Consider the following 26,960-nt stretch of genomic DNA (forward strand, 5'->3'; position numbering starts at 1 on the left):
TCCAGACTATGTATATATTATGTTGCTGAAGATGTATTGGCATGAACTAGCTTCCAAAGACATTTTCCTCTAAAACTTTTTTTGTTGCTTTATGTGAAATAAAGTTTTGTTGCTTGGAATAACAGTTTATGTTTTATATTTAATATGGTATATGTTTTACTTCAATTAAAATTTTGGTGCAGTGTTGCCTGGGTGGGTTGAGTATCTCACTCTTGCTTTCCACTCAGATTGTGATCTCAGAGCAGAGTTATGAGATTGGGCCCAGGTCAGGCACCACACTGAGCGCAGAGTCTGCTTGGGACTTTCTCTCTTTCTCTCTCTCTCCCCCCGCCCCTCCCCCTCTGAAGTCAATCTATCTATCTATCTATCATCTATCTATCTATCTATCTATCTATCTATCTATCTATCTATCTATCTTTTTTCAAAAAAGTTTGGTGCAGGGCACCTGGGTGGCTCAGTGGTTAAGTGTCTGCCTTTGGCTCATGTCGTGACCCTTGGGGTCCTGGGATTGAGTTCTGCATCAGGCTCCTGGCAGGGAGCCTGCTTCTCCACTCTGCCTGTGTCTTTCTTTGCTTCTCTCTGTGTGTCTCTCATGAATAAGTAAATAAATCTTTAAAAAATAAATAGAAAATAGTAATAAAAAAGTTTGGTGCAGTGGTAACCTAATTTAGTTAGACTTAAAAAGTATTTCCTATTATGTGATATTACTTACATGTTCTTAATATTTTCTTTTGACCTTTACTTCTGAATCTTCACTTTATCATCTTTATTCCTTTCCAGTTATCTATAGTTGCTTACTATAGAGACATCTATACTTGCTTACTTACTCCCTTTTCATAATTCCTTTTCAACCTACATTGAACATTTACCTCTATCATGTTATTTTTACTAAAACTGTCCTCACTAAGGTTGGAATAGTTTTTGTTTTCTGCATGTGGTGCTCTTGACTACCCTTTATTTTCTTGGGCTTACGGTAAAATCCTTTTATGAATTTTGTATATATGTTTGTCTTACTAATCTGACCTTTTACAATCTTTGCTCTCTGCCTACCTTAACCTTTTTAAAAATAATTTCTAAAATTTTAAGTTCCTCTCAATTTTCTGGGGATACTTTCTACATCTTCTCGAGTACTCCAGTAGCTTTAAGCTCTTACGTGTATTTGCATGGCTTCTAAAACTCTAACACTAGCCCAGATCTCTTTCCTCAGAACCAGATTTATATCTTCATCTAACATTAATAAATCAAGAACTCATCTGAGACTTTTCCATTTTTTCTTTCTCTGTCGTCTTTGGGTAGAGAAATGTCTTAAATGTGTTTCTTCTTCATTCCTCTCGTCACTTCTTTGTAAGCCCTCATATTGTCATCTAGACTGGTTCTGCCGATAGAAATGTACTACAACCTATGATAATTTAAAAATTTTAGTATTCACATTAGAAGAGTAAAAAGAAACAGTCTTTATAATTAATTTAATCCAACATATCTACTGTCAACATACAGTATTTTTTAAAAATTATTATTAAGATATTTTACCTTGTGTTTTGTTGTTCTATATCTTTGAAATCCAGTGTATATTTTACACTTAGAGTACATCTCAATTCAACGAAGCCACATTTCAGTGCTCACTAGCCACATATGGCTAATGACTATTGTCTCACACACAGTGTAGATCGACATGACTATAAGACATGACTATAAGAATTTTCTTTTGGTTTCCCAGTCTTAATAGTCTCTTCCTTAACTGGTTCATTTTCCATATCACTGACAAAGTTTATCTTGGAAAGGAGATTTGATCATTTCATTCATTTACTTTAGTAGCTCCATTTATTCTTTGGTTCCCTTGGAGTTATTTTCTTATTTGAGGCCCTTTATAATCTGGTCCTAATATATTACATCGACTTCATATCCTGCTAATACACTCTTCCCTGTCTTCATTGGCTTCTCATTGTTGCTTGCAACTGTATCCTTTGTTCCATTCAGAATATTTTTTCCTTAGACAAATTCCTGCATTAAGACCGTGTCATTAGTCTTCTTTGTTATCCTCAAATAGAGTTAATTTCTCAGTCCTATGTATATACATATATTTATGCTCATGAGCACTTTCTGTTTACACGCCTCTCACTATTTTTTTTCCACAGAGCTTTAGCATACTTAACCAGTCTTAACGGTTTAGCATGCTTGAATAAATAAGCATATGTATATGGGCTACTCTTTCATTCAGACAATTTTGTTTCTTTTTTATCCTTTCAAAGGAGAATTGATAAGTTATCATTTGTGATGCTGGATTATCACTCTAAATAAATGATTTTGCTTTTCTTCTAGGTTCAAGTAAAAAGACAATTGAGAGAAACAAAAGACAAAACTGAAAGTTCTTTTAAGAAACAGCTCTCCTGTTGTGAAAATTCTAAAAGCTATATGAGGTTAGTGATAAACTTTAGAACTGGAGTCCAAATGTTTAGAACCAGAAGAGAGCTAGTATGAAGAAGAATACTTTTTCTTCTTTTTTTTAATGATGTGGAGTTTAAATGTATTCAGTTACCTCTTTTAAAGCACACACTTGGTAATTTAAGAAAAGACCAGCTGAAATCTGAAAATAGAATTTTAACTGTATCTTTGATGATTTTTTTTTTTTAGTTTTTTTTCTGTAATCTGTTTAGATGGATATTTTGTAAAATAAAAATGTTATAGCAGTGTAAGTTAAAGCTTACTCATTTTTGTATATGACAAATAATGAATAAGCCCTAGTCCACTGACCACATTTTGCATAGCACTGCTTTAATATTTATGGGCAAAAAGTAGAAAGTAACTAATGATATATAGTACAGCATTCTTCATAAGACAGTTGTAATTGAAACTGCTTATTATTGATGATTTTCTTTCTTTATATTGTAGCAGGTACTTGGTACCTACCGTAACAACCATTTGTGTTTTAACACGTTTGGATTTGTTTCTTTAATTGCTGCTGTTAAAACATAAATGCCTAGAAATACACTGTTTAGTACATAAGTATAATAGATGTTTAACATATTTTTTTTTAACTAAATTGAGTTAATAGTGTACTGGAAATTAATTTATTAATATGTGAATTGTTCTAATACATTTAAAAGTTAAGCCCATTTTGATCTGACATATATTCACAACTGTCCAAAAGTTGTATTCCTAAGACAATATATATTGCCAATTCATATTTAAATCTATGATTGATTAGTACATTAAATCAGGGTACTAATTACTTTTTTTTCTTCTTCTTTTAAAGATTCATTTGTTTTAGGCAAGGGGGCAGCAGAGGGAGAGAGAGTCTTAAGCAGACTCCATGCTGAGCATGTAGCCTCACATGGAGCTTGATATCAGGACTTTGAGATCAAGACCCAAGCTGAAACCAAAAGTCGGACATTTAACCAACTGCACCTCTCATGCACCCCCCCAGACTACTTATTTATTAACAGAGTAGATTTATTTAGTTGCTAAAATATTTGACAATAGTTCTTAAGGTTTATTAAATTATGCCACAATTTATAGTACTGCAGCTCTTATTCTTTTTGGAAGTTATAGACTTTGAGAATCTGAAGAAGGCTACAGACACCTTCTACCGGAAAAGCAGTTCATAAAACATACTTACAGACAAAACTTTGTATGTGATTTTAAGGGATTTATGGAACACAACATTCCAAGAACCCAGTCATAAAACCAAGTTATTAGTAACTGCATTAGAGCAAATTTTATTAATGTTTTAACTGTATGAGTCAGTTTTGATTCTCGCATTTTATGTTTACATAGAAGATAGTTGCACACTTCTCCCAGCACACTGAAGAACTTCTGCTAGCTTCATCTCCTATCACTAGGTGTAGCTGTGTCATGGATATGGATTTTATGCTTTCTCTGAATTTTTTCTGGCGCTTACTGAGAGTGCAGTGGTTGTCACTGTCTGACCTATAACAGGGCCATTCAGTGGGTCTAACACAGCTGAAATAGTCCATATGCTTAACTGCTTTTTCTCAGGGATTTGCAGTAGTGGATGGTATAGAGAAATAACAGATGCAAAATAATAATTTGCATTTGCCTACCAAGTCAGCTCCTTCATGATTTCTCCCAAGGTGGAAAATCTGTCAGCTATTGAATATTCAATATTTCAATATCTTTGTAGGCTCTGAATGTTTTTAGCATTCTTCTCATTCAATCTTACATTTACTGCACATAGACTAGTCTCTACAACACTTAGATATCCATTCAGTGTTGCCTCCCTTCTAAAGCAGTTGAAAAAAACAAAACAAAACAAAACAAAACTGACATCTCTCCCTATCTGATACTTTATACTAATTCCAGGGAGGGGAATTGGGAAAAATTTTTTTTCTTGGTAGATTTTTTTTTTCTTGGTAATGAACCTCATTTATAAGTCATTGGAGTGGAAAGTGGCAACTGAATGGGGAGTGACAACTAGTCATGCTTTCTTTGCTAGAATTTAAAAGTCTTATTTTGCTTAGCAGCAAATTGAAAGTAAATGGGCAGAGTAATAACTTAGTTATTTCACCTCTTTATTAATGTTTACAGGAAAAAAGTCGTAAAAGAAGATCTATTAAGTGCAAAACTTAATGACTTGAAGATGACACATAGTAAGTGACTTTCTTGTGTTTTCTATCTTATTTGTTTTTTAACTTCAATGCTTGTGTTAAAGTTCTAATAAGAATTATTAGTTATGTTTTGGTTTGGAAAATAGTCATGTCCAAAACTCTACTGAGTTCTGTCTCTTGTGATCGGTCCTATATAAACTGTTTTCCTGGAGTCACCTATGCTGTCTTCTCCCCTTTATGCTCAGCTTGGAGAGATGGAAGAGATGGCCTGTGAGTGTATGTGCACACACGTGCTGTTTGTGTTAGAAAAGGGAAGGAGAGAAGAGTTTTCTAATTACTTGGTGGTTAGCAGCCTGCATGTGGTCTTAACTGCACTCTGCACAAGTCCTTAGGGGGGTGAGGTAAAACAGTTTGTGGGCCAGAAACTAAGCAGTAGCTTCATGGTTACTAGGAGAAGTCTGTGGCAGTAGGAAGTTAAGTCACAGTTCCCAGGAGAAGTTGTGGTTTGGCCTCTAGCCACACTTTTAATTTGAAACTTTTGTTTGGAAATGAAGCACCTCTTATAGATTTATCTACATGAGCAGTTAAATATTCTTGTCTTTTGTTCTTGTCTGGTGCGTGGTTCTCTAATTCAGGAAAGCCTGCAACAGAGCCTGAGAAAAATGGCACCATTTTTGTGCTTTGTGACTCCTCCTCAGGGTTCAAGCCGTTTATTCTGTTCCAAAGAAAAATTTACTGTGAGCTGTTTGTAAGCAAGGGGATGCACATTTATTTTCCAGGTTAGGTTACAATGAATTTCTATTTATAGATTCAGAGAATTAATGAATTCATTGGTCTTAAAAATAAATGATAATCAGCTTCATTTTTTATGTTATGAAGTTTGGGTGTTGTTACTTTTTCTGAGTGGAATTAACATGATCTTTCAGGTTTATAGGTCCCAACATTTACTGCCGTTGAATTTACTATTAATATGAAAGTAGTAATATAAGGGCTTCTGTGGTTATATAGCATTTTTCTTTTGTTAAAAAGTTTTAACACCTAAAAAGTTTAGGTGTCAAAACTTTGTTTTTCTGTCTTTGCTATAGATTAGCATCCTTTTTTATGGATAACCTTTGCTCAGTAACTTTAAGATCTGATATGAAATTTAATGCTGAGGAAGATAAATGAGTTAGATTTTCTTTAGTAACTTGGCATGTTCTCCCTATATTAATCTTAATCTTAGGACTACTAAAAATTCCTTTAGTATATGTCTTCTGCATGGACTTCTTTTTAGGGAGAGAAAACTCTTCCTGCCAGAAGGTTAACACTGTCCAAGCCCTGTAACATAGAGTCTACTTGAGTAAAGATGCCTGAATTAATTTGTTTGGCTTAGAATAGTTAGAAATACTCATTATGCTTTATGAGTGGATACTACAGGAGTACTAACTAATACCTAGGTAGTTATGAGCAAATGTCTTTACAAACCTGGATTCATTGAGGGTACTTGATTTTCCTTTTAGTTTTTCCTATGATGTTGCTTTTTACTTGAAGGAGTTTAATATATGTGAAATGGCCAGTTTTACTTATATCATTAAAATAGATTATGTACCTGATGACATAGTTAACATGTATTTAGTTATTTAATGAAAGTTACTCAGATTTAAATTCTAAATCCGTATACAGCGCGTACTCAGTATAAAATGTTTATACTAGTAGAGCCAAAGGGAATTGAGATCAACTCTTCCCATAGACTCTTAGGAGTATAGTAGTATACAAAAGAGATAAAGTACTTGCTAATAGTGTATCTTCTGTGGACAATAAAAAGATAAATGTATAATATGACAGGTAGTGATAAGTGTTTTTAAAGTGATAAAGGGTGATGACATTGTGGATATGATATTTTATATAAGGGATCAGGGAAATCCTCTTGGATAAGTTTATATTTAAATTAGCAATCTAAAAGAATTAAGGGATGGAAGCGATGAAGATATCCCAGGGAAGAGTGTTCTAGCTCGTGAGGCAATAGCAAATACAAAAGCCCCGAGCAAGAGCAACCTTGGTATGTTCAAGAAATAGCACATTGGTCACTATAACTAAAATGATTGAGTTAGGAAGAGGAGGAAGAGTAGGACATTGGTAGGCAGGTCCTTTAGGGCCTGTGTGAAATGAGAAGAATTTTCTAGGGTAACATGATCTGACATGTTATTAAAGGGTAAATTTCCTGTTATGGGGAGAATAGATCATAGGAGGTCTGAGAGACTAGTTAGGTGGCCATTTTCTAGGCTACGGATCACGGTAGATTGGGCCAAGAAGGTATTGGTGGAAATAGTGAGAAGTGGTTCAATTCTGAATATATTTCAGAGGTGAAATTAACAGAATTTGCTGATGGATTGAATGCTGCATATAAGGCTGATTCTAAGGTCTTGGCCTGTTGAACTGTTAAAATGGTGTTGCTAGGGATCCCTGGGTGGCGCAGTGGTTTGGCGCTTGCCTTTGGCCCAGGGCGCGATCCTGGAGACCCGGGATCGAATCCCACATCAGGCTCCCGGTGCATGGAGCCTGCTTCTCCCTCTGCCTATGTCTCTGCCTCTCTCTCTCTCTCTCTCTGTGACTATCATAAATAAATAAAAATAAAAAAAAAATAAAAAAAAATAAAACCTAGCTGTAGGCTGGATTTAAAAAAAAAATGGTGTTGCTAATTACTGAAATGGTGAATGCTGATAGAATGTTTAGGAGTATTATCAAGAATTCTCTCTTGAACACTTAAGAAGCCTACTCTACAACCACTAGAGGTGCTCTGAAGAAACATGGATATTTGCATGTCATATATAAATAAGATCTATTTATTTTCAGATTACAGATGGTCCCCAATTTATGATGGTTAGACTTAGGATTTCTGATTTTCTGTTGGTGAGAAAGTGACACACATTCAGTAGAAAGTACACTTTGAATTTTGATCTTTTCCTGGGCCAGTATTACGTATGCGTAGTACATACAGTACTCTTGTGATGCTGGGCCATGCAATCATGAGAGTAAAAAGCTAAAATACTTCTACTAATATAATCAATCTGTACCCATACAGCCTGTTTTTCACTTTCAGTACAGTATTCAGTAAATTCTATCTATGAGATATTCAACACTATTATAAAATAGGTTTTGTATTAGGTGATTTTGCCCAACTGTAGGCTAATGGCAATGTTCTGAGTGTGTTTAAGGTAGGGTAGGCTAAGCTGTGATGTTTGGTAGCTCAGGTGTATTAAATGTAAGTATTTTCAACTTACAGTGTAGTGTGTTTGTTGAAACATAATCCCATCGTAAGTCCAGGAAGGTGTGTAATTAGAAAAAGTTTGATTCTGCATGTAAGGAAGTTTTACGATTTATTATGCCTGTATTATTAATTTTTATTTATGAGTTGATTTAAAAACAAAAGAAAGCTATGCCTAGGTCTATATTAGTTCCCTAGAGCTGTTGTAACAAATTAACCACAAACTTGGTGGCCTAAAACAACAGAAATTTGTTTTCTCACCATTCTGGAGGTTAGAATTCTGAAGTTAAGATGTTGGCAGACCCATGCTCTCTCTGAAGGTTCTAGGGAAGAATCCTTCCTTGCTTCTTCCTTTTTTTTTTTTTAAATAATAAATTTATTTTTTATTGGTGTTCAATTTACCAACATACAGAATAACACCCAGTGCTCATCACGTCAAGTGCCCCCCTCAGTGCCCGTCACCCATTCACCCCCACCCCCCGCCCTCCTCCCCTTCCACCACCCGTAGTTCGTTTCCCAGAGTTAGGAGTCTTTATGCTCTGTTTCCCTTTCTGATATTTCACACACATTTCCTCTCCCTTCCCTTATATTCCCTTTCACTACTATTTATATTCCCCAGATGAATGAGAACACATGTTTGTCCTTCTCCGATTGACTTACTTTACTCAGCATAATACCCTCCAGTTCCATCCACGTTGAAGCAAATGGTGGGTATTTGTCGTTTCTAATGGCTGAGTAATATTCCATTGTATACATAAACCACATCATCTTTATCCATTCATCTTTCGATAGACACCGAAGCTCCTTCCACAGTTTGGCTATTGTGGACATTGCTGCTATAAACATCAGGGTGCAGGTGTCCCAGCGTTTCATTGCATCTGTATCTTTGGGGTAATTCCCCAACAGTTCCTTGCTTCTTCCTAACTTCTGGTGGCTCCTGGCAATCTTTGGCATTCTTTGGCTTGTAGCTGCATCTTTGGCATCTCCATCTCCACATGTCCTTTCTGTATCTCTCTATGTATCCTTCTCTGTGTCTCCCTATATAATTTTCTGTGTCTGATAAGGACACTCTCATTGTATTTAGTTAGCGTCCACCCTAATCCAGTATGATCTTCTATCAATCTTACGTTAATTGCATCTACCAAGACCCTATTTCTAAATGGCAGTATTCTGAGGTTTCCAGGTAGACATGAATTGGGGGAGAAGGGTTCTTTTCACTACAAGGTAACTAAAGAGCTGTTTTAGTATTTATAAAATAAAATTTGTAAATGATACGAAAACACTGTAACCCAGCCCTGGTGCCTGGATTTCTTCAAATACTATTTCGCAATAAAAGTACCAGGGCACCTTGAAGTAAACAACTGATTCTGGGTTTGAGGTAGTAAATAAGATGTTCCTAGAACATTTTTCTAAAATCAAGGAAGTTTTTTAGGCCATTGGCATCATAACATAAAGTCTTAGGGATCAATTTGATTGGGCTCCCTCTAGCCAAAAAATGGGACAATATGAGCACCAAAAAGAGTAATTGCTAGAGTTATTGAAACCTGTCACATATGTGTGTGGGTTGGTTGTTTTTTTTTATTTTTTCTTCTATAAGATTTTAAGTTTCTTGTGGGTATTTTCTGAATAGCATTTTCCAGGATATCAGGCAAAGTGGTAGTGGCTATTAAGTACTTACTCTTTGATTGTCCTTGGCTGCAACTACTTATGATAATAAAAGATAATTGATCTATAGAGTAACAAATAGAAAACCAAGACTCGGGAAGCTTAAGTAATAAAAACATGCATGAGAACATACTACCAATTTCTGGTAAGTAGTTTCCTTTAATGAAGGAAGGAGACAGATTAATGTTAAATAAAAATGGCTAAATGTTAACATTAGTCAAATCTGTTCTGTAGGTATCATGTTTTTGTATGTTGTAGAAAGTTCAGAGACGTTCATAATTGTAAACTTTAAGGCAGTTTTAAAAGGCTCTGTGTCTTGACCAAGACCACATAGCTAACATTCAGAGCAGCCAGGATTTGACCAGTTTTCTGACTCTGGATCTGGGGTCTCTTCCCACTACAGGTAATACGAAAGCATGATATTAGTAATTTTAGCCATCTTAAACCTTTCATTTTATGGTTGTCTACAGCCTTTATAACTCAAATTATTATCTTATTTTGATAGCTCTTGTTTGGATGTACTTTTGAGCTAAAAACATAATTAGTATAGAATTAACTATCATTTTGATAGCATCATGTCTGTTCCCTACTTACAGATCAATTATCTGATTATTTTGCCTTGCCTTTCAGAAATGTAATAAGTCTTTTTTTTTTTTTTCAGAGTAAAGTTCATAAATCACAGTTATAGGAATAGGACCTTTAAGAGTTTTTACTTTTCATGTTCCTCCCTTTTACAATGCTAGTGGGAACGCTAGCTGGTGTAGCCACTCTGGAAAACAGTATGGTGGTTCCTCAGAAAGTTAAAAATAGAGCTACCCTATAATCCAGCAATTGGCACTACTAGGTATTTACCCCAAAGATACAAAGGTAGGGCTTGGAAGGGGCACCTGAGTCCCAATGTTTATAGCAGCAATGTCCACAATAGCCAAACTATGGAAAGAGCCCAGAGTCCCTCAGCAGATGTGGGGCGTGTGTGTGTATAAAATAGAATATTACCCAGCCACCAAAAACAAATGAAATCTTGCCATTTGCAATGCCGTGGATGGAACTAGAAGGTGTTATGCTAAGCAAAATAAATCAGAGGAAGACAATTATCATGATTTCACTTGTGAAATTTAAGAAACAATACAGAGGAGCATAGGGGAAGGAAAAATAAAGACGAAATCAGAGAGGAAAACAAAACCATAAGAGACTCTTAATAATCATAGGAAACAAACTGAGGGTCCTTGGAGGGGAGGGGGGGGCGATGAAGCAACTGAGTGACAGGCATTAAGGAAGGCACATGATGTAATGAGCACTGGGTGTTATATATAATTGATGAGCCATTGAACTCTACCTCTGAAACTTAATATAATACACTATATGTTACTTGAATTAAAATCTGAAAAAAGGCAAGTGACTCATCAGCCCCTTCCTTCATTTCAGTGTGAGGTGGTGGCAGGGAGAGTTGCTAGCATCTAATGGTGCTCATGGTCTGATCTCTGCCCTTTGGTGGGAACATTTCTTCTAATGTTTGTTTTCATTGGTTCTACTACATTAAAATGTTTCTCCTTTAAAAAAAAATCATGTTTCTTATGTTTCTTCAATACTGTTTATTAACAAATTGCTTCTTTAGAAGACACGAAGAGAACCTATAAATGTCACTTGTAATTGTCTCAAAGTTTGAGGGCAGTAATGTCTCAAAGTTAAACCAGAGAAAAGCAACCTTAGGTGCTTAAATGTAGGCATTTGATGACTGAGCAAAGAATTAAGAGATTAAGATGAAGGTAGAGTTAGCGGCAAGTTATGCATATTAAATACATCTTTATTTATTTACCTAGTTACACTGACTAAGAGCCATTGTGTCCTAAGGGTAATTTAAATTTCTTTTTATAAAAGAACTTCTTGAGAAAACCTTGTCTTTTACCTAGGACTGCTTGAGTAGATTTTGGAAGCAACTCATTTAGCTTCTTTCATTTCTTTCTTTTTTTTAAGATTTTATTTATTTATTCATGAGATATACAGAGACACAGGCAGAGACACAGGCAGAGGGAGAAACAGGCTCCATGCAGGAAGCCCGATGTGGGACTCGATCCCCGGTCTCCAGGATCACACCCTGGGCTGAAGGCAGCACTAAACCGCTGAGCCACCCAGGCTGCCCAGCTTCTTTCATTTCTTAACATTTTTGAAGTAGGGAGGGGCTGATATTTGAACATTCATGTGTGACTTTATGCCTGAAGTTATTTATATGTTATACACTACTCAAACTAATGAATAAAGTATATGAAATTGTGAAATTCATTCATCTGGATTAGAAATTATTGGCATAATGTTAGTTAAAATTGTAGCAGGGCTAATAGGCAATTTTATTGGACTTAGGGCCACTTGGGTTTTGTACTGGTTTTTCCATTAAATCATCTGTGACTGAAGTAAAATTATGTAAATTGTTTAGTTTCTTCATTTGATGATGATACTGGTGCCTTACTGAAGATACCGGCAAAGGTTAGATTGCATACCTTTGGCAGATTTGTTAAGGAGATGTCACTTTCATTCTTCATGTTTGCTAGACAACTGAGTTGTCATACTTTTTTATTTTGAAGTCCTTTACTTTGTACTTAGAATGAACATTAATCTTTGGTTTGGGCTAATAGTTTATAAATGATATAGTTTATAAAAAGTATCCCCTTTTCAGGCATTTCTTAATGGAGTACTTCTTTAAGTACATGCTAGGTCCATTTAATTATGGGTTTATTAACTTTGGAATCAAACAGGCTGTAGTTGGGTACCTGCCAAGTACTGGGCTGTAAGCTAAGAGCCTTTTTCATAATAGTTTGTGTTGTAGAAAAGATGTTTTCATGAAACATCTTTCAGGATGAGTATTTCATGAAGCATGTTTTAGGATGTGCTGAACTCCAGTAAGACAAGCTTTCAGCTAAGCATAGCAGATTGATAAGCATAGCACCTGTTTAATTCCCTAATCCTTCCCAGGACCCTACTAAAATGACAACAAAAGAATAAAAAGAAAAATATAAAGCCACAAGACCAGAGAACTAGGGAGAAGAGACAGCAGATAAGAGATGTCCACAAAACTTGAAAGTGATTGTGTGAAGTGAATGGTAAATTGTCTTAGCAGATAGGGCGTCTGGCTGGCTCAGTTGATAGAGCATGTGATTCTTGATCTTGGGGGCATGAGTTCAAGCCCTACGTTGAAGGTACAGTTTTTTGTTTTTTTTTTAATTGCTTAGCAGAAAGCTGAACCTTTCATGGGGAAAGTGGAGCTAAGAAAAAATCAGTTAACATACCATAGAATCTTAGTCTGTCTTGGGTCTGAAGTCCTCCATTATCTTTGAAGGCAGGGATATGGGTGGTGCCCAAAACCCAGAATTGGTTAAAATGTTTTAAAGAACTTTATCCTGGGGCACCTGGTTGAGCATTTGGCTTAGGATGTCATCCTGGGGTCCTGGGATGGAGTTCTGCATCAGGCTCCCCTCTCGGGAGCCTGCTTCTCCATCTGTCTATGTTATGTCTCTGCCTCTGTCTGTGTCTCTCATGAGTAAATAAATAAAATCTTAAAAAAAAAAAAAAAAAAAGATCTTTATCCTGCAGAGTCTTGGCTGAACACGGTAGGGGAAGGAGTCTACCCAGGCAGATTGGAGGCTAACTCTCTGAGTGGTTAAACCAGATTAAACTCTGGCACAAATGAGTATAGATGAAACAACAGAGTAAAGAGAGGGAAATTAAGTCAAATAAATAATTAAGGCCTCTAGTTCTCTACCTATAGCACTGGCAGTCTTGTTTATTCCCAGAGTGGGAAATAGGAGGCATCTTCTGGGATACTATCTTGCCTAAGAGAAAAGACTTAAGTTACTGAAGTTTGGGAGTCTCCAAATGAAATAGCCAGATCTCTGCTTGATCACCCTGCATTAAAACCTGTTAGTTGAAATGCTCTGACCACCCAGTCTTACCATTTTTCAGTCAGTATTTTAGTGTCTTACCAATCAAGGATCACCAGATACTTGAGGGAAACCTCCAATATAATAGAGGTCAAAACAGAGACAAAAGGAACCTGAAAGAATAAACCAAGTTCTGGGAAACACAAAACAAGTTTTAAAAGTTAGTATTCTCACAGATAAAAGAAAGGATAGCTCATCATTGAAACAAGAAAGACTAAAAAAAGAAAACTTTTGGAAATCAAAAATGTTATAGTAGAAATTTTAAAAATTCAACAGTCATAGAGGATAAGCTGAAAAATCCGAGAAAGTGAGATGAAAAGTTAATGAGACAATAGACTATTAGTCTGTGAGATTCAGTACCAAATAATAGAATTTTAGAAACAAGAAAGTCAAAAGGCAGAAACTTATCAAGAAAAGGTACTACAAAGGAAATTTTCCCAGTATAGCAGAGAGGAAAGAACTCATATGCTTCATAAAATTCTAGAACTCTGCAGATAACAAGATCCTAAGAGGTTCCAGAGAGAGAAAACAGACCCATGTATAAAAGAACGTTATCAACAATGGATGCAGCACTGGAGCGATGCCTTGAAAATTCTGGGGAAAATAATTACTAACGTAGGACATTGTAAACCCTGTTAAACTGTCAGTCAAGTATTAGGGTAGAATAAAGACATTGTCAAACATGTGAGAGCTCAAAAATCAATTATCACACGCCCTTTCTCAGTATTCAGCTGGAGGATGTGCATGCTTCACTAAATGAGAAAGTAAATGAAGGAACAATGTGAGATTCAGAAAATGAGTTCTGACCTAGAGAAAAGATAAATGGGATTACTGGGATAATGATAGAGGATAGTTGAGAATGACTGCTAAACAGCTTTTAGAGAGTTACCAGTTCAGACTGGAGCAGGACAAAGAAATAGCATTTCCGAGAGAGTAGGAAATAGATTTTGTGGGTGAGTTGATGTGTTTGAGTGTATTAATAGGAGATTTATACTATTGTTGTAGAGTTAGCTAATATAGAGAAAAAGGAAAAGAGAAAACAGTAGCTAATTAACCCTAGGAAAAGCAAACAGTTGTACAAGAAAAATAATCATAAGTTAGTACATGGTTGTGAATAATGTTTATATAGTTATATTAATGTAATATTGCTTATCAAATGTTGATATATCAAAAAGAACATTCAGTGGAAGCAGCTAAGGGAGTGGGTAGGGCAGTGGTGTTTAAAGTCTCTTATCTTCTGTAGTAAAAAAAAGAAAAAAATCACTAGAAAATGTCTGAAACCAAAAAATCAAGGTGGAGTAGCATAGACCTATTATTTAGAAGTAAAGAGGCAAATATTTAGAAGAAATAGGTAAGAGATTTGATGAGTGCTTACAGGGAGTGGGAAATTTCTGTAGTTTTTCTCTATAAATCTAGAAGTGCTGTTTGATGTCTTAAAGTTTGTACATTCATTCCTTTAATAAAAAATGAAATGTAAAAAAAAAAAAAAAAAAAGAAACGTAAAGGCCTATCATTGCTGTCCAGAGGCAGATAGATTATCAGCAGGGTGGATTTGTGAAATGGTCTCTTGGAGACCACAGTTTAGACAAATCCACCAGTATTGAATATTTTTGAGATTGTTATTGGAGCTGCTCAGTAATTACCTGAGAAATACCCAGATAGGTGAAATACCTTTTGAATTTTCACGTGTAGCATTGGCCATAAAACAGTTCTTCACATAGAGCGCATTCTTTTAAATATGTCTTCCTGAGATGGTTTTCCAAGGGGAGTGCTATATAAGCTTTACATACTCAGTAAGTATTAAGTGAATGAAACTTGAGTGAAAACAACTCAGTACCCTTAGGGTATAAAAGACCCAGTATAGCTACAACACAGCAATTCTCTGTTTAGCTGAAGGAGATAGTTACTTCTAGAATGTGGCTGAGTGCCTATGATTTTTTATTCCTGACTTCTTTACACTCAGTTTTTAAAAATCAGTATCAGGGCACCTGGGTGGCTCAGTTGGTTAAGTATCTGACTTTGGTTCAGGCCATGATCTCGGGGTCCTGGAATTGAGGCCTGTGTCAGGCTTCTCACTCAGTGGGGAGTCTGCTTTCCCTCTCCATTTGCCCCTCCCCCTGCTTGCCCCCCCCCCCCCAATAAAATCTTCTTATAACAAAAGTATCTTTTAAATAAACATTGAAGAGCAAGAAATTAAATTCCTGGAACTCAGCCAGTACTCCTTTCCCCAATGTTGAAATTACATTTGTTAGAACAATTCTGGGTGGGACATGTGTGAAGGATGGATAATAGCAGGAAACCAAACAGCTGTTGTATGGTAACGTGAAAGGAAATTAGTATGTTATTAAGTAGAAAGTAGCCTATTACCAACTGGACTAACAGAAGAAACTCCAAATACATATGGTCTTATAGGTAGCAGGAAACAGGCCTCCTCATTAGTGTGATTTATTTTTAACAAAGTCACGAGGCCCTTTGTGAGGCAAGCAAGGCAGAAGATTCAAAGATCTGTTGTCACTTGCACTGTGTACTTTCTAGGGTTCTGAGGTAAGAGCAGTGACAACAGTACCAACAGCGGTTTATTGCGGACAACAAATGCATTGATAGGTAGAGATTACTAATAACATAGGCTTTGTGGTAAAGAAAAACTAGAGCAGTAATTTGTAAAGGTTAACACAATTTTAGTGGTTAGCAGAAAGTATCCTTTATCTGGAAGTGTGTAGCCATAGAAATAAATTTCCTGATATGACAAGTAAGACCAAAAAACACAATCATAAGCAGTGCAGCCAAAAACATTGCTATAACAGAAAGCTATTTTAATCAACACTTCTGCTCTTCCTAATTTTAAAGTTTGAGAAGGAAGGAAGGTACTTGACATTGCTGCCAGTAGCTAAATGATAATTTATGGTTGACAAGGGCTGATGGCCTCAGTTCCTCTGGTCAGCTGCTACTTGAGGTGAATTAGCAATGCCTGTTTTTAGGTTATAGCAGAAAAAGACTTATTCATTGCATTACTGGTATTAAATAATTTGATATCAGGGCACCTGGGTGGCTCAGCAGTTGAGCATCTGCCTTCAGCTCAGGGTGTGATCCTGGGTCCTGGGATCAAATCCTGCATCGGGCTCCCTGCAGAGAGCCTGCCTCTCTCTCTGTGTCTCTCATGAATAAGTAAATAAAATCTTTAAAAAATAATAGTAATTTGATATCTTGCATATATTTCTTGTAACATGGTGGTTTAAGGTTTGCATAGGCTACCAGAAAATGTTGACTAGAATTTGATTATTCATGCTCTGAGCACAGCACTTTACCAGTGCTCCATACCAGTTTTCTGTGTTGTGGCTTTTTAAGTTTTCTTTGTATTTCCAGCTTAACAAGATAAAAAAGGCATTTGGAAAAATTATACAAATACAAGTATTATTTTAAATGCAGCTTTTCTGCATATTTAACTTTCAGTATCAGTACTGGTTTACAAACTTTTTTAATTTTTAATTTTAATTTTAATTAATTACTTATTTTTTTTGGAGAGTGACAGAGAGTGAGTGAGTAGGGGTAGGGAGGGGGAGGATCAGAAGGAGAGAGACTCTGAAGCAGGCCCCCATGTCCAGCATGGAGCCCAACGAGGGGTTCTATCCAACTACCCTTAGATCATGACCAGAGCCAAAATCAGGAGTCAGATACTTAACGGACTGAACCACCCAGGCATCCCTTTTTGGTTTTTTGCTTTTATTTATTTATTTATTTAAAGAGGGGATCCACTGGTGGGGTATAACCTTTTAAAATAAAAACGGGCACCTGGGTGGCTCAGTCTGTAAGCATTCAACTCTTAGTTTCTGCTTAGGTCATGATCTCAGGATCGTGAGATTGAACCCAGTTGTAGGGCTCAGTGAGAATTGGCCCTCTCTCTTCCTGTGCCCCTCCCCCTGCACACACTCTCTTTCTCTAAAATAAATAAAATCTTTTTAAAAAATAAAAATAAATATTTTAAGACAAGGTAATTGAGTCTTTTTGTGTCTTTATACAGGAAACTCTTCACACAGTGAAATGGAAGGAAAGAAAAATGGAACATTAAAGATAAATAAGGTTTGTTCAAATACAGAAAAATCTTTTAGATAATAACACTCTATGGTTGTTTAGTACATAACTCCAAAACTCATATTTCAAAATATTTAAGTATAACTATTACTTGTCATGGAGGTCTGTTTGTTTGCTGTTTCACTAACTTCTTTTTACTTTTCTAGCCTCAGAGAGCAAATCAGTGTACCAGTCAGTGCTTCAGAAATTTTTTCTCCAATATGTTTTCTTCTAGTAATCACACTGGCGAATCTTCTTTTACCTGTAGAACTTACTGGTTAGTATTTTCTACTTTTAATTTTCTACTTTTAATTTATGTCTTTGTACTTGATGGTTTAATTATTATAATTAACTTTTGGTAAACATTTAAATTGTCTCAAACATAAAAGCCTACCTTGTTTTTTATTTTTGTTTTAGAAAATAAACTAGTTCTAGTAAAGAGAAACCCTGTTATTTTGTGACACTCTGTAGTATGTAGTAACTGCCTCTGATCTAGTGGGTTTTGTTTCTTTTTTTTTTTTTTTTTTTTTAGTGGGTTTTGTTTCATTAATAAATTGTTCTACACAGGTTTTTTATGTGCTGGAGGGGTAGGCTACTTGTTAAATTGTAATCCAGCCAAAACTTTTAGAGTAGACCCAGTCATCTTTGAATCTATAGTGAGTGACTGGTGTGTGGATACTAAGTAAATATTTGTGGAATTTGAAGATTAAGTTGGGATTTTAAACTCACCTAGCTTTGGTTGAACAAGCAAGACAGGTTAAGATTGTGTGATTTAATTTTAGAGCTTGGCTCAAGTTACCAAAGACAACAATTATGTCTTAGTAGCCTTTTGAAAAGCTGAACTATACCCATTTTTGGTTATAGTAACTATAGCTTCCTTTATTTTTTCCTTTTGTCTTACACTTAGTTTCAGAGGGGAAACTATTGAAGGTACAGTTTCTGCTGGGACTGCTTGCTGCAACTTTGATTCATGAGATGGAAAATGGTGTTGCTTTTTTTTCTCTCAGTAATAAGGATATTATTCTGACCTGACCTGACTTTTAAAAAATTTTGTCACTTAAGATATAAATTCAAGCATTATTTTAATGAATCAGATAAATACGATTTTGATTTGTAATGAAAAAGCTTTACATTAGGAATGAGTTTATATCGAAAGTATTTAGAAAAAGGTTCATAGTCTTTTAAATGTGATTTATAGTGCTAGGTACAAAAATTTCTGCTGTGATAATAACCTACTTGTTCGGCTGAAAAGTTCTTCGAGTTCTGTCTGATAAGGCCTAAATCTGTCTTTTAGTACAGAACTTGGCGAGGTCAGTGAAATGAGTGCCTTGATTAGGCAGAAGAGACAGGAATTGGAACTGTCCTGGTTTCCTCATATGTCACCTGGAGCTGGGAGGTAAAAACGACATTTCTTTTAAAGATGTTATCTATTTATTCATGAGAGACAGAGAGAGAGAGAGGCTGAGATGCAGACTCCTCCCACAGGGCGCCCCATGGGGACTCCATCCCAGGACCCCGGGATCACCCCCTGGGCTGAAGGCAGACGCTCAACCTCTGAGCCACTCAGGTGGCCCCCCAAAATTTTTTTGTACCAAAGTGTTTACATGCTAACATGAGCAGAAGATGTCATTAATACCAGAGGTATTTTAATCAATAGTTACGTTTCTAAGAAAGTTTTGTGTAAATTAAATTTGGTGTTTCAATGCCTAAAGAAGATTGCTGTTTAAAGAATCCCTTGAAAAGTACCTTTATGTGTTTAGTAAATGTAGATATACGGGTATTTTAAAAGGGAGAGCACCCAAATGACAAGATTCATTATTAGTAATACCATTCAGCTCTGTTATCCTTCTACTGTTTCACCCGTTTGAATCTTACCTCTGTGCTGTTAGCTGACGCGCTACTTTTGTCATGACATTTCCCCTCCCCAAAAGATCTTCTCAGTGACTATTTGACCAAGTCTTTGTACTCTAACCCTGGCATTCATGACTTTTTATAATGTAGTCCTTTCTTTCTTAGTTTAAGTCCTAAAACTACTGTCACATTGCTAGAAGTGTATTATATATATACTTAAATCAAGTTCCTACATAAAGATTAAGGTCCTTGCCACTGTCATCCCTGTAACATTTTAACTTTATCTTATTATAACATTGTAATATAGTTCTGCCTAGGGCCTTCACCCTGTAGGAATGAGAGTGGAACATAAATAGAAGTGAAATTAGGAAGTCCAGATATGTATAATATGAAATCTTAGAGTTATATGTTTTTGTGTATGTATAAGCTGCACATTATTTTTGAAGTTTTTCTCCTCCTACTCCGAAACCTCACCATATTATACTGGATAAAGTAGTTTTTTTTAGGAGATCTGAATTAAACAAATACAAATCAGAAAGAAGCTGAGAGTGGATTGGGTTTGAATGCAGAAACTTAACGGGGACACTGGGGGTTTTGAAGAGCCATTGTTTTTAGATTGAGGAACTTTACTATGTAACAGGAAAAGAAATGTTTTTTTTTTTTAATGGATTTGATGTTTTTGCTTTGGATACGTGCTTATAAGACAAATTAAGGAAAAACATGATAATCGTGTGTGAATAATACGCTTCAAATTCAAGTGATGTTCTGTTTCCAAGTTTTAAGTTATTTTTTCAAGGACTGATTCTCTTTAACCTTGCTGATTTCTTTAAAACCATGATTTGATTAACTTGGCTAAATTATTTTTTGGTCGCCCAGAAAGGGAGGGGAGGGTGCAAGAGGCATAAAGGCACTTTCTGGTAGGAGGCGGGAGTGATTACACAGGTATAGATATACATCAGTCAAAAGTCATCAAACTGTACACTTTGAAAATCTGTGCATTTTATATACATTTTATTATACAAATTGACTTTTTTTTAGTATAGAGAAAGCAGAAGCTAAAAAAGTTATTGACAAAGTATTATATTAAATTATTTAAAAGATAAACATGTGAAATTGCCCTCGATCTCCTTTTGCTATTAATTTTATCAGAACAACATGCTTCTCGGGGTTCTTTGCAGCCAGTTGCTAGCCATCTTTGAATAATGAGTAACCTTGAATTTATATTTTCAGTCTTTTGGCAAAAAATAATTTAAGTACACTGATTTTAAAATTGCTAACCTGACTTGGGAAATTAATAATTTTAAATGTTGGTGTAATTTTTTAAACCATTTAAACAAAAATGTCTTTATTTTGTTTTGAATTTTCAGAATTGGTTTTATACCCTGGAATATTGAAACACAAGTGCTTCCTCTCATCTCTCCTGTGTTGCCAAGAACTATTTTTCCAACCAGTACCATATCTTTAGAAAATCTTGGTAAAGTTTGTGTAATGCTTTTCTAGTTTTTAAAAAAAAATTTTGATTAATTTCTTTCACTATCCTACAAAGTAAGTGTTAATGACTTAGGAAAGCTTGTAAAATGAGGTAAAAATAGTAAATCCTAGATGTTCCTGTAAATATTTGGGCAGTGACTTTTAAATTGTTCTAAGTAGATCTTTTTTACTTTAAGAAATTACATCTTCAAATCTTTGAGGAACTGGTTAGAATTCTCTCTTCTGTTTAGGACTTTAGTGTCCAAAATGTAGATCTTTAGAAGTTACATCTCCTACTAATTATGAACAAATAGTTTCAGTCTCTATATATTTGTGGATAGCTTGTTTTCTCTTGTTTTTTGCCTAGTTAATATCAATTCATAAAGCAGTGGTAGTTATCAAACCAAACATATTTTCTTTGTTTTTTTCCTCCCCTGTAGATTGCCCACAGGAATTCAGATCTTATAACTCATTTCGGTAGCATTAAAAGAACCTGAAAAATACATGCTGTTATTTAGATGTTAATAGCTATGCATTTATTCATAACGTGATTCATAAGTATATTAGGTTTCATTCTTAGACATTTATTTTATGCTAACATAACCTGAAGCCAGACTATTCTTATTTATTGAAACATGTATTTACTTTTTACTTTAAAAAAAAAAAAACATATTACTAGGTACCTCTTGCAAGGGATATGCATTAGCACATACTCAAGAAGGAGAGGAGAAGAAGCAAACTTCTGGCACATCAAACACCAGAGGAACAAGACGAAAACCTGCAGCAACAACTCCTACCAGGAGATCGACACGTAACGTGAGAGCTGAAGCAGCCGGTCAGTCTCAGAGGTCCCCAGTATCAAATAATTCTGGGTGTGATGCTCCAGATAACAGCAGTCCATCTGTAAGCATTCCCTCTTCAGCTGCATCAGAAAAGCAAACAAGACAGGCTCCAAAACGGAAGTCTGTAAGAAGAGGAAGGAAACCACCTTTATTGAAAAAGAAACTTCGGAGCTCTATACCTCCCCCTGAAAAATCATGTTCCAGTGATTCAGTAGATGAAGAAACAGCAGAATCTGACACACCACCCGTGATAGAGAAAGAGCACCAATCAGATGTAGAAAGTGGTAACAGTTGTACTGTACAGGCAAGTGTAGAAAATGTGTCTGCTGATAACTTGAAAAGTTGCAATGAACAGGTAGAAGAAAGTGAGGAACATACTGAGAACCATGATCCAGAGGAAGCAGTGGAATCTTCATATTCTGAGTCTCATACCCAAGATCCTCCTGAACTAGTTGAAGAGGAAGAGGAAACTCAAAAAGTTGAGAATACAAGTATAGAGGCTAATGTTTTATGTTTAGTAAGTGAGACTCCTGAAAATATTTCTGGAAAAGGAGGTGATCTATTGGAAAATCAAGACCAAACATCTGGACCTTCAGAATCAGAGGTAAAGGCAGATAAATGCACAGATGATCATTCAAATGATTTTCTTACATGTTCAGGGTCTGAAATTGAATTACATGAACCTGTACCAAGCTTAGGTGAGTTCCCAGAGAATGCAGTCTCTGTGGTTAATGAAGAAAAAGTTATGGAGAATCCTGTAGTAGAAGTTATTGATCATAAAGATTCAATAGTAAAAACAGAACAGCTTGTAGACAGCCCCACATTAGAATCTTCTGAGAGTAAAATTATACAGACAGCGGACAAAAAATCCATAGAGAGTTCAGAGGTTCAATTGCTTGGGCACGTTGAAACGGAAGATGTAGAAATAACTACAGCCTGTGATACTTCAGAGAATGAAAATTTCAATAGTATGCAAGACTCTAGAAGTAATTTATTACAAAATAATCTTAACACCAAATTAGACAAATGTTCAGGAGAAAAGACTGAATCTCCTAATGAACATTCCAGATCTGCAGAATTGCCTCATACACACATTGAACAAATTCAGAAGCATTTTAATGAGGACAATAATGAAATGATACCGATGGAATGTGATTCGTTTTGCAGTGACCAGAATGAATCTGAAATTGAACCTTCTGTAAATGCTGATACTAAACAATTGAATGAAAATTCTGTGGAGCAGAGTTCTCAAAATAATATGCTGTCTTCTGATCCTGCAAATGAAAAAGTTGAAACTGTATCTCAACCATCTGAAAGCCCAGTAGATGTGATAGAGAAAGTCAAAAAACCTCGTACCCGAAGATCTAGATTTCACTCCCCATCTACAACTTGGTCTCCCAACAAAGACACTGCACGAGAAAAGAAGCGGTCTCAGTCTCCATCTCCCAAAAGAGAAACTGGAAAAGAAAGTAGGAAGTCTCAATCACCATCTCCCAAGAAAGAATCTTCAAGAGGACGTAGAAAATCTCGTTCTCAGTCCCCAAAACAGGATATCGTAAGAGAAAGGAGACGATCTCAGTCTCGATCTCCAAAAAGAGATAGTATGAGGGAAGGCAAGAGATCTGTATCACTCTCCCCCAAAAGAGACACTTCTAGAGAAAACAGAAGATCTCAGTCAAGAGTGAAAGATTCCTCTCCAAGGGAAAAGTCCAGGTCTCGGAGCAGAGAAAGAGAAAGTGATAGAGATGGGTCAAGGAGAGATCGAGATAGAGAAAGGAGAACCAGAAGATGGTCTAGATCCAGATCTCGTTCTCGGTCACCATCAAGATCTAGAACAAAAATTAAGAGTTCATCATTTGGTAGAAATGACAGAGACACTTATTCTCCTCGGTGGAAGGAAAGATGGGCAAATGATGGTTGGAGATGTCCACGAGGAAATGATCGGTACAGAAAGAATGACCCAGAGAAACAGAATGAAAATACAAGAAAAGAAAAAAATGACATCAGTTCAGATGCTGCTGATGATCCAAATTCTGCCGACAAACATAGAAATGACTGTCCCAGTTGGGTAACAGAAAAAATAAATTCTGGGCCCGATCCAAGGACCAGGAATCCAGAAAAGTTAAAAGATTCTCACTGGGAAGAAAACAGAAATGAAAATTCAGGGAATTCTTGGAATAAAAACTTTGGTTCAGGTTGGATGTCTAACCGTGGTAGAGGTAACCGTGGCAGAGGCACTTACAGAGGTGGTTTTGCCTACACAGATCAAAATGAAAATCGGTGGCAAAACCGAAAACCCCTCTCAGGGAATTCAAATAGTTCAGGGAATGAGTCTTTTAAGTTTGTGGAACAGCAACCCTATAAGCGGAAAAATGAGCAAGAGTTCTCATTTGATACACCGGCAGATAGATCTGGGTGGACATCTGCATCTAGTTGGGCGGTGAGAAAGACTCTACCAGCAGATGTACAAAATTATTATTCACGACGAGGGAGGAATTCTTCAGGTCCACAGTCTGGATGGATGAGACAAGAAGAGGAAACAACTGAACAAGGTAACATATCCTGTTTACTTAATAACAGTTTTATTTGAAGAAAGAGATTTTAAATTTAACATCTTATTTATATGAATTGTAACGATCCCTATTGATAGCTTTATAATGTTAAATCGAATCCCCATTTAACAAGTCCCTTTGCATTTATTTGTATTTACTGCCTTTTTCACCTCTCCCAAACCCTGCCAACGACTTAAATAGCGTAAGTACAGTTTGCTACAAATAGAAGAATTTGGGATGTTGTGTAGGATTTAACTTCTATTTCATTTATCTCAGATGTGTGTACTTGAATTTTTTTGATTATTGTTCTATAAATAAGTTACTTTTCTAATAAGAATTTATCTTTCCTTGGCTTCTCTGGTTAAGAACATTGCAAGAAAAAAGCTGTTCAAGATTGAAAAGATGGTTAATCTTCTAATTTAGTAAACTAAATTTTATAGGATTATTTCTTTAGTAAATGTCTTGAGGTACTGATTCTTTGCTAATGTTGACAAATGTTCCTATGTGAACTTATTCTTAAAAATAATTTTGGATGTTTTTTTAAATTAGAAAGTCAGCCCACATTATTTAGAGATGACAAAATTAAACTAAATTCTGGAAGTTCATTTAGGTGTTCTGAGTCTGTTGTTATTTAATCTTAGTATATAACCAGTGGTTCTTTGCTTCTGTCCAAAGAAATTTGTAACACGATTTTTTTTCACAAGCTTTTTTCTTTTGATAGATTCTAACCTAAAAGACCAAACCAACCAACATGGAGATGGTTCTCAGCTACCTATAAATATGATGCAACCACAGATGAATGTAATGCAGCAACAGATGAATGCACAACAACAGCCTATGAATATCTTCCCATATCCAGTGGGTGTTCATGCTCCTTTGATGAACATCCAGCGCAATCCATTTAACATTCATCCTCAGCTACCCTTGCATCTGCACACAGGAGTGCCTCTCATGCAGGTAGCTGCTCCTACCAGTGTATCTCAGGGACTCCCACCACCACCACCCCCTCCCCCACCATCCCAGCAAGTCAGCTACATTGCTTCACAGCCAGATGGAAAGCAATTGCAGGTATGTTTTTTAACAACTAAAGTTTAATCAACATAGCCATTGTAAGCATTTTTTAAACTGTTAGGGACAGATGTGCAAGAAGGGGCTTCTTGGCATCCAGAGACATTTATTTGGTTAGGTTTATGATAAACTTTCATGGCCTCCCTTCACTGTCGTCCTTCAGCTTCCCACCCCTCAAATAAGAAAATGAATGCATATTTATCAAATCTGACCTACTAGATACTGTGGTTGATGTCCAAACAGGTTTGCTTTTTCAAGTTAAGACTAAATTGGAATCAAGTGATGGGTGCTTTAAAATAATTCTCTAATTTATTGGACTTTTTAGGAGGTGGGAACTTGTGATGAAGCTTATATTGTCTGTTGGGACAAACGCCAGATAAAGCTGTTCATTATCCATTACCATCTGTGTTCCATTTTCACAGGTTTACTATGCTAAAAAGAAGAAAGAAGTGCCTCTGAGGCATATAGAAAATTTGAATAATAGGTTGTAAACACTGTGTTCCTTATAGTTCTGTGCCTACGTTTCATAAATTCTAGCATCCTAATAGTGTATGGTTGGAAAGTACGGGGAATAGGATTCCAGAATTTGGGACTTCCTATCTCCCCCCCGCCCCCCTCACCCAGCTCCCTGCAAGCTGTTTGACTTCACTATCTCCTTTTCTTCTGTCTTTAAAGTGGGGCATGTACTTTAGTTCATTTTCATAAGGAGCTTTTGAAGAAAGCATTTACTTTTTAAATGCTGTTCTGTTTTTTGTTTTAGTGTTGTTGGAACATTATAATTCACAAATGTAATTTAAAAGTCACTTGACATATTTACACAGGTTTCTGTTTAAGAAACCTCATTTTTCTTCAGAGTCCTTCATTTAAAAAAAAAATTTATTTAAATTCAGTTTGCCAACATAGAATACAACACCCAGTGCTCATCTCATCAAGTGCCCTCCTCCGTGTTGGTCACCCAGTTACTCTATCCCCCTGCCTACCTCCCCTTCTGCAACCTGCAACCAACCCTTTGTTTCCCAGAGTTAGGAGTCTCTCATGGTTTTTCTCCCTCTCTAACTTTTCACCACTCAATTTCCCACCTTCCCTTATGGTCCCTTTCACTATTTCTTACATTCCACATATGAGTGAAACCATATGATGATTGTCTTTCTCCGATTAACTTATTTCAGCATAATACCCTCCAGTTCCATCCATGTCAGTGTAAATGGTAGGCACTCATCCTTTCTAATGGCTGCGTAATATCCCATTGTGTATATATATATATATATACCACATTTTCTTTATCCATTCATCTGTTGAAGGACATCATGGTGCTATGAACATTTGTGCTATGAACACTGGGGTACAGGTGTCCTGTTGTTTCACTACATCTGTATCTTTGGGGTAAATACCCAGTAGTGCAATTGCTGGGTCATAGGGTAGCTCTATTTTTAACCTTTTGAGGAACCTCCACACAGTTTTCCAGAGTGGCTGCACCAGTTCACATTCCAACAGTGCAAGAGGGTTCCCCTTTCTCCACATCCTCTCCAACATTTGTTGTTTCCTGTCTTGTTAATTTTCCCCATTCTCACTGGTGTGAGGTGGTATCTCATTGTGGTTTTGATTTGTATTTCCCTGATGGCAAGGGATGTGGAGCATTTTCTCATGTGCTTGTTGGCCACGTATACGTTCTCTCTTCATGTCTTCTGTCCATTTCTTGACTG

At 36.1% G+C, this 26,960-nt stretch overlaps 1 protein-coding gene across 10 annotated transcripts in view; it reads left to right on the forward strand.

Moving 5' to 3' along the window:
* Positions 1-26,960, forward strand: part of SCAF11 (SR-related CTD associated factor 11) — a 73,125-nt gene that overhangs the window by 41,290 nt on the left and 4,875 nt on the right. For all 10 annotated transcript variants that reach the window (XM_026000165.2, XM_026000166.2, XM_072765482.1 and 7 more), the window contains 8 exons: positions 2,320-2,417; positions 4,546-4,607; positions 17,425-17,483; positions 17,642-17,751; positions 18,769-18,870; positions 20,693-20,799; positions 21,475-24,189; positions 24,911-25,257. In XM_026000165.2, coding sequence (XP_025855950.2) covers positions 2,320-2,417; positions 4,546-4,607; positions 17,425-17,483; positions 17,642-17,751; positions 18,769-18,870; positions 20,693-20,799; positions 21,475-24,189; positions 24,911-25,257 — 3,600 coding nt within the window. The remainder of the gene's footprint in view (positions 1-2,319; positions 2,418-4,545; positions 4,608-17,424; positions 17,484-17,641; positions 17,752-18,768; positions 18,871-20,692; positions 20,800-21,474; positions 24,190-24,910; positions 25,258-26,960) is intronic.

The sequence above is a fragment of the Vulpes vulpes genome, chromosome 8 (assembly GCF_048418805.1).
Source record: "Vulpes vulpes isolate BD-2025 chromosome 8, VulVul3, whole genome shotgun sequence".
In the NCBI taxonomy this organism is placed as follows: domain Eukaryota; kingdom Metazoa; phylum Chordata; class Mammalia; order Carnivora; family Canidae; genus Vulpes; species Vulpes vulpes.